Source organism: Amblyomma maculatum, chromosome 2, assembly GCF_055883805.1.
Source record: "Amblyomma maculatum isolate TAMU_Amacu chromosome 2, ASM5588380v1, whole genome shotgun sequence".
In the NCBI taxonomy this organism is placed as follows: domain Eukaryota; kingdom Metazoa; phylum Arthropoda; class Arachnida; order Ixodida; family Ixodidae; genus Amblyomma; species Amblyomma maculatum.
In genome coordinates, this window is record NC_139345.1 from 6,772,470 (window position 1) to 6,784,741 (window position 12,272).

General features: G+C 43.6%; 1 protein-coding gene across 6 annotated transcripts in view; it reads right to left on the reverse strand.

Annotated features, from left to right (window-relative positions):
* Positions 1-6,354: 6,354 nt before the first annotated feature.
* LOC146197885 (uncharacterized) overlaps positions 6,355-12,272 on the reverse strand; it is a 61,164-nt gene continuing 55,246 nt past the window's right edge. The window contains exons 12-14 of one of the 6 annotated variants that reach the window (XM_084593164.1): positions 10,825-11,053; positions 7,483-7,591; positions 6,355-6,897 (exon numbers count right to left, since the gene is read on the reverse strand). In XM_084593164.1, the coding sequence (XP_084449290.1) occupies positions 6,879-6,897; positions 7,483-7,591; positions 10,825-11,053 (357 nt within the window). In that variant the 3' untranslated portion in view covers positions 6,355-6,878. The remainder of the gene's footprint in view (positions 6,898-7,482; positions 7,592-10,824; positions 11,054-12,272) is intronic. The other 5 variants (XM_084593163.1, XM_084593161.1, XM_084593160.1 and 2 more) reach the window with 5 other exon arrangements.

A 12,272-nucleotide genomic window follows, 5' to 3' on the forward strand; every position in this document is an offset into this window, starting at 1 on the left:
TAAAGTCGATAAATACGGTGTCAATAGCGATTAGGCTACAGCGATTACAAACTGGTGGCAACCCGAAACCCTTGGCGACCGATAAGTAAAGCCACATTTACGAAAGTCTATGCCTGCAATTCTGTACTGAGCTAAAGTGACCCTTACTGACAGAGTCTCCGTGGTTAGACTGCACAGGTCATGGACAGTTTTCATAATGCCCTCAACGGCCGAGCCTACGCCCCAAAGTAATTCCTTCTGGAGCATGGAGGCAGGCGGACTGGGCTTAGCGAGCACAGAACTCAAGCTTATTATCAAAACATTCATTTTCTTTAGCGACCAAAAGGATGATTTTCTTTCGGCAGCCACTCAGCATCTCATCTCGGCGCACATGTCCCACAACTCAATGTAGTACGATATGAAAGCCACGGCCTTCTACAAACAAGGGGCACTGACTCTAGCACTGCTGCAAGGGCTCTTCTCTTGAAAATACCTCCTTTCTCTAAAAACTTAAAACTGTAAGTTCTTGAACCACCAGTGTATTGTGCCAACACTGACACCGAGGCGGGCAAGACCGATTCTCAAACGCGTAAGAAAACTACACGTTCCAGCGGGCTCTAAGGATTTATTCTTCCCATTCCACACGAGAGGTTTGCTCGTGAAAGCCCATCAGAGAGAGCGGGGTTTCTTCCTACCATGGAGCACAAACTGCTTCATTTGTGGCGAGCGGAAGCACACAAAAAGGCGTCTTCACAGAGTGTAACACTGCACTAATCTTCTGGAACAAATTGCGCACTTTTTTCGGCAAGAAATTGAACCTCTTGTGCCTCGATGCGCAAAGGAGGGACTCGTTATAATAGAATTTAAAGGAGCTGACAGTCTACGAGTCCAAGTGAAACGGTGGGAATATTTTTTCTTTTGTTTTTTCATGTCTTTGTTGTTCGTATTTGACAAGAATTAGCCTTACGGTGATTATCAGAATAGACAATATTGAATGAGGAGTTGCAGGAGAAGCTGAAGAAGAAGAGGAAGCTGGTCTGGTTCGAACTGGGTGTGCTAACGACCAGCGCATCTAACACCCGCCGTGTAAATAAACCACGTGTGTATATATATATATATATATATATATATATATATATATATATATATATATATATATATATATATATATATATATATATATATATATATACAATCGCAGGCCAAGCGCTGCGTTGAACAGAAAAAGAGCGTCGTCCACCTGTCAGACTTGTTTCCATTTACGTGCATACTGTGCTTTTACGTGTGTTTCATTTTTTAAGGATTTTGGTTGCGTCAGTGGCGTAAACTGCTGAGTCTTTTTGGCAGCATACGTGGAGATGATTGCGGCCCCCTATGCTACCCAGGGGTTCCTCTGCAGCAGGTTCGCAAGAGTAGAGCCCACTGCAATTCGTAAATCGCAGATATTAGGCAATAAAGTCATATACAGAAGTAGTATATTTATGAGGGCTAATTGGTTCGTTGCAGATAAAAAGTAAACCTGCGCGAATGAAACAGGACAAGAAAAAATGAAACAAAGACAACACGGTCGCAGACATTTAACTGTTTAATCATGACTGAAAGCGCATGCTATATACGTGAGAAACCGAGGTGCGCAACCACTGCTACCATTCACACAAGACTTGGTAATAGGTATAGAAAATGCTATCGTAATTATCTTTTTACTTATGGAAAAACATCTCTTCATTGCGGAAAGCCAGATAAAAAGCAGAGCACTCAAACGTGAAGTTCCAAGAAGCTTCTCATGAAAAACAAAAATCTGTTATTAGATTGAATAAATATGAATGACAATGCAATGAACGTTCTTAAAATATGAAAAGCTTCAACGACCTCCTTTTTTGTCTTATCTCTTGATATAAACAGAAACGTAGTTTCGCGCCAAATTGGCATGCAAGGTACTTTATTTTTTTCCTTGCCCTTGCATTCGCAGTTCTTACAATGGAGAGTAGTCTGAACGCTGCTTTATTCTTCATTGCCAAGCTATTACCAAGGTAAACACATCAGCTCAAACACGTCGTGCATGAGCTGTACTGTAAACGCCATGCCTCGATCGGTGATGACTTCGGACGGTGATCCATTCCGCCACACAATTTACTGGACCTCTGCGTCAAGCCTTTGAATTAATCCACGGCAACGCAACTGTTCTGTAATTATGTAGCTTATGTCGAGCATAAAAGAACTGGATTATTTTAGGGCTTATTAAAACTAGTTAACTACCATTCAACTTTGTACTTGAGTCACGAGTCATATCGATAGCAGTACTTGCGAGCGGGCTAGTTGGCTATACGACTCCGACGATCTCCGGCGCTGCATGGTTATACACAAACACAACACACACACACGATAATGTGTGAACGTCTTGGTTTAATTCTCTTGTGTGTGTGTTGTGTTTGTGTATAATCATGCAGCGCCAGAAGTCGTCGGAGGGATATATCGATAGGTAGCTTATGTCAAATATAATTGCACAGAACTACCTGCATGTCAAAATTCGCAACTGCTAATTAGTTAAATGGAGTAAAAACTAAAATTATGCTATAGCTTAAACTCGTATATACTCGGATAGCTTATGTGTAGCATAGGTGCACTGGACTACGTGCATGTCATAAGTTTTGCAAATTGGTTAATTTTTATCGAAATTGAAACACCTACTATAATTTTGAGTCTTATATCGTTGCTTAACTTATATCGAGTCCTGCGGCACTAAACTAATGTCACTGCACTACACTAAGGTCCCAGCTTTTGTTGATTACTAATGATTAAAATTAAACATTCTGCAACTTCGTCATATTTCGTGGAAATGGTCTGGACGAATAGAATCCTAAATAAAGCGCTAAACAACGCAAACGTCATGCAAAACCGAGCTACTGAATCGGTTCAACTGATTTACATGGTCATTTTTTCCCTTGAGCTACACCAGTACGCAGCTTCCACGATCGAGATCAGGCCCATGACCTTAATATCAGCCGGGGAATGGCTTCACCTAGGCCCACTGCGGCTGGATTTACAAGCTCCCTGCAAAGCTTAAAATATACCTACCCCAGGCCTAAAGTAGAAAATATTATACACAGCAATTGACTTTTCTTTATATTCATCAATGCACTCTTCAGATGTAGAAATGGCAAGTTTTCTAAATAAAAGTAATTAAAAGCATGAAAAAACACACTGCATGCAAAACAAGGAAGTATTGAATTCAGTGTTTTTCAGAACATCAAGACGAAAAAGGGAGCTTTTGATGCTTCGAAGAAAGAAACACTTACTGGTGCAAATAATAAATCCGACCATCACACTAATACAGACAGCTTTATGTAGCTTAAAAGGTTGCATAACCCGCATAATACAGCTGTAAACTGGCTCTAAAATTATTGAACACACCGATAACTGTGCGCTATTTTACGATGCGTATATAGGCGCGCATTGCGGTCTATGATTCGCTGAAAGTATAGTTTTAAGCTGGAAACGAGCGACGTTTGTTGTCTGCGTTGCGGTCGATTGTCGGCATATTGATGCAATCTACTTTGAATTCTCGTTACTGCGATGTTGCGTAAATTGCAGTTGATCAAACTGCAGCTTCTGACATTAATACAGTAGTGCACCCAGCTATACTGCTGTATTCAACTATAAATATAACTCCTCATGGTCGTACTGATTTGGAGGCATTGATATCAATTTAATTTATTATATACCTGTCTACGGCACTCTCAGGAGGAATTTCGTAGCTCCTCTATTAGGCGAAATGTTCTTGGCTTGCGGCATTTCTTTTTACTGGTAAATAATTGAGAGACCTTTCCACAAATTCCTCCTTCAACTAAATTAATTTGTGAAATATAAAAAAATGCTAAAGATGTCATTGCATCCTAATAGCAACCTATTTCTCCTCTACAATTTCCAGGACTGCACTCAATTTCAGGCGATTCTATTAAATATTCACGTTTTTGCCCCACCATATAGGATTTCAACGTAACATTTGTTGATCTGTCGGTGTACTTACAATTTCCCAAAATACGGAAAAAATAGATGAACAGTTAACAATCTACACTAACGATATACAAAAAAAAAGGTTTAGCGTATCAAGCTAAGGAGCTAGAAGATAGTTTTCCCATTTTTTTCACAGTAGCACCGGAAGTCAGCAAAATATTCCCTTTAGTAAATCCTAAAAAAAAGCATGCCTTTCATTTCAAATAAACAGAAGGAATAAATTTAGCTTCGTAGTTCATTACAGATTATTTCTAGGCTTGTTTGCATGGGAAAAATAACCTGGTAAAACGGCTCGCAAAACACCCGATTTTTAATCATTTTTTCCCAAAGCATTGTTTATTAACTGCTTTTCTATGAGATACCAGATCGTGAAATTTTTTATACAAATTCGAAACAGTTCAGCGCGTCACATATGAGACGTTTTAATATGTAGCGAACCTTCAGCACTGCTCAGTTTCCGCCCCTCCAAAGATAACTGGCGCCACTTCACTCCAGCAGTTTTTATAGCCTCCCTAGGCGGACCAACATGAGACCTTCGCAACGAAAGTTACGAGTGCTTTCGGTCATCCCACCGACATCTTGTAAAATGCGCCCATATTTCCGCGTTGAACGTCGTGAAGAGAGTCAAGTATAGTTCAAAAGTGTGGCTTTTTGGGCTTGTTGCATTATCACAGAGAGATTGTAACGCAGGGTAGGACAGGACACCAAGTTCATGTTAGTTTCTTCATCTGTTTTGTCCTACTCTGCGCTACAAGAGCCAAATGGTTGGTCAACCGTAGTATAGAGGATGCAGTAAATTCCATGACTGACAAGATGATAGCTGTGGTCACTACAGAACAATATACATTCATAACTAGGGCACTATACGTACTCGGCACACAAGTGCTGAAGAAAAAACAGTCATTGTTCTAGGCATTTCGGGATCCTCAGCAGGAACCCGTCAGCGACTCAACTGTTGATATATAACTACGTTGGGAACAATCTGTCCACAAGCAGCACGTTTTCTGAAACATTATCGCCACCCATGGTGCATTCGCCTAATCTGGAGTGCCTCACTTGCCTGTAAAAAGGCGGCTGATACCCTATAGCTCGAGAACTGTCCTGAGCAGGGTCGTGCAGCACACCTCTTATAATGCGGCAAGAACAGGTTGCCTTTTTCGGAGAAATCCTGCAGTACTACAGGCTTGCCAGACTAATTGCTTCATTCAGACAACTCTCTCTCCAAATGCCTACATCAAAATAATATTAATCCAAATCGCTCCTCTGTATCCCTTAGTAAAATCCACCACCACCACCTAGCTGCCACCAGGACGCTGCTCCAGGCTCAGCGTGTGACACGTGCAGGTGTAGGAGGTCGCTTTGGTTCTGTTTCCTCTTATATACCGAACTGAGTTGGTTGGTTTCTTCATCAATGGAATTCATTCCCCCCCTTCAATGAAGTGGGTTATATATTTCATATATTTACGCGTAAATAATACTGAAGACGTCTCACTCTTGCTGCCATCGTTGCTTCTAGGGAACCCTGTGAATAATCCTAAAGGTTTTCCCTCCGCTGTAACTTACCTGAACTACTCGAGTGCATGATGAAGTCATAGACCTCTAATAAAACGCCGGAAACCGTTACGATTGTTGGAATAGACTTACACTCGATTCTTAGTTGAACCTCTACAGTGTTGCAGGGTTAGCTCCATGCCAGCTATTGAAGAAGAAACTTCTCGGCGGTGGAGGTGAGCCACCCTGATGCTGCGTATTCCTGTAGGGACTTTGCGGTCTATTACACAGCATCGTGTTTGTTCTGGTGACCTTGTGACGATCAAATTCACACTTTCGTCCGCGTAAATCGTGAATCGACTGCCCAAGATCACATCCAGGTATTGTATAAAAACGTTTTGAGGCAATGGCTGTTAGGTCCTAGAGGTAGAAAATTTTGAGAACCACTGCTGTGTAATATGGGGGCGACCTTTAAAGTTCAACACTATAGCCAAACGAGCGAGTTGATGGAACATATTGGATGGAAAAACAGCGCAAAAGACGAACACCACAGCGAAGGAACGGAGGACAAATAGAGCCCGAAGTAGAAGAAATGAAGTTCAGCACTATAGCCAAACGGGCGAGTTGGTGGAACATATTGGATGGAAAAACAGCGCAAAAGACAAACACCACAGCAAAGGAACTTTTTTTGCTGTGGTGTTCGTCTTTTGCGCTGTTTTTCCATCCGACCTCTAAAGATTGCCCTTACCACATGATACAAATCCGCATTATGGTATGCTAAGGAGTATGCATAAGACAACACAGGCGAAACTTCAGGAATCATTCATTGAGCAAGTAGCAAAGAGCAGGTAAAGACGGTCCGTGAAGGGAACAGCAGAGTAGAGTCATTATAGCTGCTGCATCATTCCTTTGATACGCCTACCTTCAGTGCCCACAGTACGCTAAGAGGCACAAATCAAATAAACTCGGTTGAAATACGCTAAAACTACCTTTTTTTTCTGTTACTGCCTATTAGAGGCCGTAACATCAGCTCACGTAGCCGTTGTAGGTGCTAACCACTCGTAACGCGTTTGGGAGGGACCTAAAAATATCCAGGTCTCCATTCCTTTATTGTGCGATTAGCCTTAATACACGAGTTAGTCGGAAAGAGGAGTATTCTCCAGTCTCATACAGTATAAGAGCAATCTCTGAATGTTAAGCGTTAAAAGACGCCCAAATTTCGTAAACACTAAGACCATTAAAATAATGACAACACACTAAAACAAGGACTGTCGTAGTAATGAATTATACAAATGAAAAGAACGCTGCTAAAAAATAAATGCTGAAATTATAGACATTTCGAATCAGTCAAATTCGGGAAACAGCGTCGAGTTCTCAGGTAATTCTTCCAGAAATCACGGCCGCCGAAGTTTCCTGCGAAAAAAGAAATAAAAAAGAACCCCATGCACTCATTTCTACCTAACGAGAAATGCAGCAAAACATATGTCGAAGATACAGCCATGAGGTGGACAACAAATACCACCGGTTTATTGTGAAGTGTTGATTCTACAATGCACCTCTGTATCATGCACAATGCAAGTGCCCCATCATGTACAGTACATCACTCTGAACCTACTCACGTACAGAGGAAGCTGCAAGCTCATGGCGACAGCTTTGACGATACTATGATGCTTTAACATGCTCGCGATCCAAGCACTCATGCCGTCGCCTCGGCCTCGTAGATTCTGCTCCAAAGTAGGCGAAAGCAAGTTTCCGGCATGCCTTCACAGTAACTATGCGGACAGGTGTAAATGGTAAATCCAGCGCCTTCTGGACTTCATTTGGATATGAATGGTCGGCAATGGAATATTTTCCTTTTTTTTTCTTTCTTAGGCACGATAATATAAAATTTAGATAAGAGTAGATATGACCCTTTGAACAATTTCAGAATGTGGTCAGTTTTTATCCGTTGTCATTCCGATATAAGGCGGCTTTCAAGCCACGTGCCCAGTCACTTACTTTATAGTGCTTGGCTCCTTGTAGTTCTTGCCCACAGCGCTGCTGCGTACAGGCCGCCCGCTCGCAGACCGCATGACCCCTTCTCCATTCTTCGATGGAGGGGACAAAGCTGAAAATTCGCACACACACATACACATTGCTCGGCTGCTCAATGATACAGAAAGGATAATTATAAAGCATTTTGAAATTTGATATGGTCCCTTATGGATCACCGCTTTTTTTCCTGACATTGGTTCTTAAACACGTACATACGTACGCACACACACACACACACACACACACACACACACACACACACGTACGCGCGCACACACACACGCACGCGCGCACACACACACGCACGTACGCGCACACACACACGTACGTACAGACACAGTTACGCACATGTACGTACGTACAGACACACACACACACACACACATTGTTTTCAAAGCACCGCCACAGCAAAATTGCAGTTTCGTGGCCAATGTAGGTTTCGCTACAATAATCATTCGTTCACAGGAAAGAAAAAGCGCAGTATCTGGCACACTTGTTCTCAGAGAAAGGGATGCCGTAGTGGAGGACTCCGGAAGTTTTAACAACCTAGGGTTCTTTAACATGCACTGACATCGCATACCCCGAGGACGCCTTGCTTTTCGCCTCCATCGAAAAGCGGCCGCCGAGGCCGGGATTCGAACCCGCATCCTCGGGAACAGTAGTCGAGCGCCTTAACCACTGCGCCACACCGACGGAGATGTGTCCAGATGTGTGTGTCGATATGTGTGTGTCGATATGTGTGTGTCGATATGTGTGTGTCAATATGTGTGTGTCGATATGTGTGTGTCGATATGTGTGTGTCGATATGTGTGTGTCGATATGTGTGTGTCGATATGTGTGTGTCGATATGTGTGTGTCGATATGTTTGGTTTATGGTTTGGTTTATGGGGTTTAACGTCCCAAAGCAACTCAGGCTATGAGAGACGCCGTAGTGGAGGACTCCGGCAATTTCGACCACCTGGGGTTCTTTAACGTGCACTGACAACGCACAGCACACGGGCGCCTTGCTTTTCGCCTCCATCGAAAAGCTGCCGCCGAGGCCGGGATTCGATCCCGCGTCCTTGGGAACAGTAGTCGAGCGCCGTAACCACTGCGCCACCCCGGCGGGGTGTGTGTCGATATGTGTGTGTCGATATGTGTGTGTCGATATGTGTGTGTCGATATGTGTGTGTCGATATACGTCTAGAAGATTCCGACCACTCGCGCGTATTTCTGCTATGTTCCAGGTTGTGCTAGTCACCGTTTGCGGCTTTACCTAGATGTTTTTTTCGCCGCCTTTAAATTGAGATTTGACGAATGCGATAGGAATTCTCTGTTCGATGACCAGCGAGCATGTTTGTTGTTATCGCCGCCACCGAATCGCTTAGTTCTTTTGCAGGTACAAGTCCGCCCTATAAAGAGTTTCTTATTGCACTGCCAGACTTCGTTTGTGGCCATTGGATTTTTCACGACCACGTTACTGTGTGAAGATAATGCTAATGACTTTTTTGCATCTACATCGCTTGAAACCCTAAAATGCACAATGAATACTTGAAAAAATTATCGGTCTGGTTGCATTTAAACAAGTTCCAGCAAAATATAAATAAAACCAAATATATAATTCTTGCCCCAGTTAATAATCATGTTGCTAGAGCCTATAATAAATCGTTTAATATTACCAGGATTGTGTGGTTTTATAGCGATTTATCGTAGAACACACATGAAGAAAAATTATGTTCAGAATTAAGTAGAGTGGTGCCTTAAGAGCCTAATAAACTTAATACCTCTCTAGTAGAATAAAACGCTATAACGTCCCAAAGCAACCCAGGCTATGAGAGACGCCGTAGAGGAGGCCTCCGGAAATTTCTGCCACCTAGGGTTCTTTAACGTGCACTGACATAGCACAGCACATGGGCGCCGTAGTTTTCGCCTCCATCGAAAAGCCGCCGCCGAGGCCAGGATATGATCCCGCATCCTTGGGAGCAGTAGTCGAGTGCTGTAACCACTGCGCCACCCCGGTGGGGCAATGTTTGAATGCTACAGGGGTTGACTTCCGCGATTTAAGTTTCTAAAACATCAAAAGCTTAAAACTAGTCAAATATACTATTACAGACTTTCACAGTTCATCAGAAATAATAAGCTTTACAAATATGCCGGGCAGGACAAGTCGACACAGTTTACGTAAAGAAACTCTGTTCGTATGCGTGGTGTTGTCAAAGTATGGCATGCAACACATAAATTACCAAGTCCCCGTTCTTTTAAATAACCTAGGAAACAGTATTCATTTGATAGAAATATTTTCGAAAAGTTCATTAAGAAGATTTTTCTTAGCGAACTGAAATGGGCAATATTTAACACTATAGGTTCCCTGGCCTTGCTTTGGTCAGTGTGGGCAATGTATGAATTCTATATTATGTGCTTAATTTTGTAATATTTACATTCTGTCTGCCGTTACTGCTAAATAGAGCAAGAGCCCTTCTCAGGCTAGGCCTTTAGCTCCTGTTCTACTGAATGTTTTTGTTCTGTATTAAAAAAGTTGATGAATAAACATCGGATTTCAAAAAGCGTGTCCAAATCTTGTGTTATGAACAAAACATTAGAGGGGTTCAACGGTGCTGAACCAAGTTTGGAGCGAAAGCTTTGGGATGCGGGTTACCGAGCGTTACATCAAACACAAACAGCGTTTCGCTGAACGTATCAAGACCGTTCTATGCAGAACTCACGTTCATTCCCCATGCATGCGATGCCGGCAGACACTTTCCTGCTCCACTCGGTAAGTTCTGCGCAGCGGCGCATGCATGCGCACTGCAGAAAACACCCCTCTCTCTGCCGTCGCGCTCATCTGCTGGGATGCCGTCACCTCCCTCCTCTCCTTTATTTCCTAATGATCTGAGCATGCGCAGTGAGGCTAAATAACGAAGCACGTGACGTCATGAGGCGGCGCTGCGGTTTAAAGGGCTTCACTGCGGTGGAGACTGGAGCGACGCAGCGGCGGAAGACCTGTTCGACGGCGCAGCTGGTTGCCATGTTTACAGCCCATGTGCAGGTGCGCTGTGGCCTCGGACAGGCACGGCGAACCTCTTCTACTGGCCTAATGTAGCTTTCGCTACATAAAAAACACGAAATCCTGTTACGCATCATCAGACCTTTTCACCCAGCTTGCACGCAATCATGAAGCGTGTTATAGCCGCTGCATTTATAAGCGCATCTTGATAACCGCTGTCAGACCCACAGACGTCACTATCTCGCGCCTAATTTCTAGCATACTAATGATATGCTGAGATAATGTTCATGCCAAGTCTTAGTAATCAGGAAAGATGTACTCACAAGATGTGGTGCCATCTTCCACTATTTCTAGCCTAGTTCTGCGATGTCTCGTTGTCTTGGCTGCCTGGCGTTTAGTTGGCTGCGAAGAATTAGCTTGGCTCACACCGGTCGGTGATTCAGTGCTGGTAATCGGAGCAGCCGCAGGTCCGACGCCGTATAGTCCAGCCGCACTCACTAACTTATTTTCCTTGGTGCGCACAACGCCTACGTGGCACGTCTTCTCATTGTCCTGCACGATCAAAGCAGTTTATTAACGCGATAGCGTTAAAGGCTCGTCCACCGAAAATCTGACGTCGGTGTCGGCGTTGGAGTTGTGAGCGAAAACTCACTAGCATGGCGCTGGCAAGCGATAGCTGGCAGCTGTCAGACCGCGTACAAACTTGATATAGGATTGCCTGACATTGCATATGACAGGAGCTTGAAACTTTGACGTCTCATTTCAGATCCGAAAATGATATCAGAATCACTCTGCCAGAACCCTTACATTTGCGTTCACACGCCCATGTATGCGGCTTGGTTAAAGCGGGACTTTGTATACATGCGGTCTGGTTCCCTACACTGTTGCGTCATACCCTTCAAGGCGGAGCTTAAGAGCCCCCCATATTTTTTTTATAAAGATGAAGCAGAAGCTATGAAAGCGTGACGAAACGTAGAATTTGACATTTTTAAACGCGAAAAATATATACGGCTCATCAGCATCGAAATCCCGCGGCGCTGTTGTCGAGAAACTTTCAGGTTAATCGAGCAGGACTGTGACGTCACCACCTCTAAAACCAGTCAGGAGGAAACGCCAAGTTCGAAAGTGTCCTTCAGCCCACGCGAGGCATGCGTAGAATCAAGCTAAAATATAACATGCAAGTGGATTGAAGTATTTTGAAGCTTCATTTAAATAAGTATTTTGGGATACAGGCAGAAGTCCACATATAACCTTTGGACTTCAAGCCAGACAATCTAGACTAGGATAATCAACAAACTAGGACACGCAGCGCACACTTGACTTAAGTGGCTCGGAAAAAAACGGCAAGTCATGTGGTCGGTGAAGCTCGCGGATGATGTCATCACATAAAAAAAAATTAAAAACGAAGCTGATATCGCGACAGTAATAATCAGTTTAGATGCCCAACAAATGCAGTGCAATCCAGCACTTTCCCCGTATAATGAGAATGCAGTCATACGCGATGCTCAACTGGAATATATATGCTTATTCTCCCCTTCATTGGATCACTGCCTTGTCGTGGCGGAGGGGCTTGCGAAACTCGATGAAGTAGTGAGCTCTGCTGTGTAGGGCCACCCAAGATAGACAGGCCACGACAGAGAGTTCTGACAAAATGTGATTCACTGGAGAAGGTAATGGCAACCCACTGCAGTATTTCCTGCCAAGAAAACCCTATGGCCAGTCACAATACCATTAATGATATGGCGCCGGAAGATGAGCCCCCCCCAGGTTG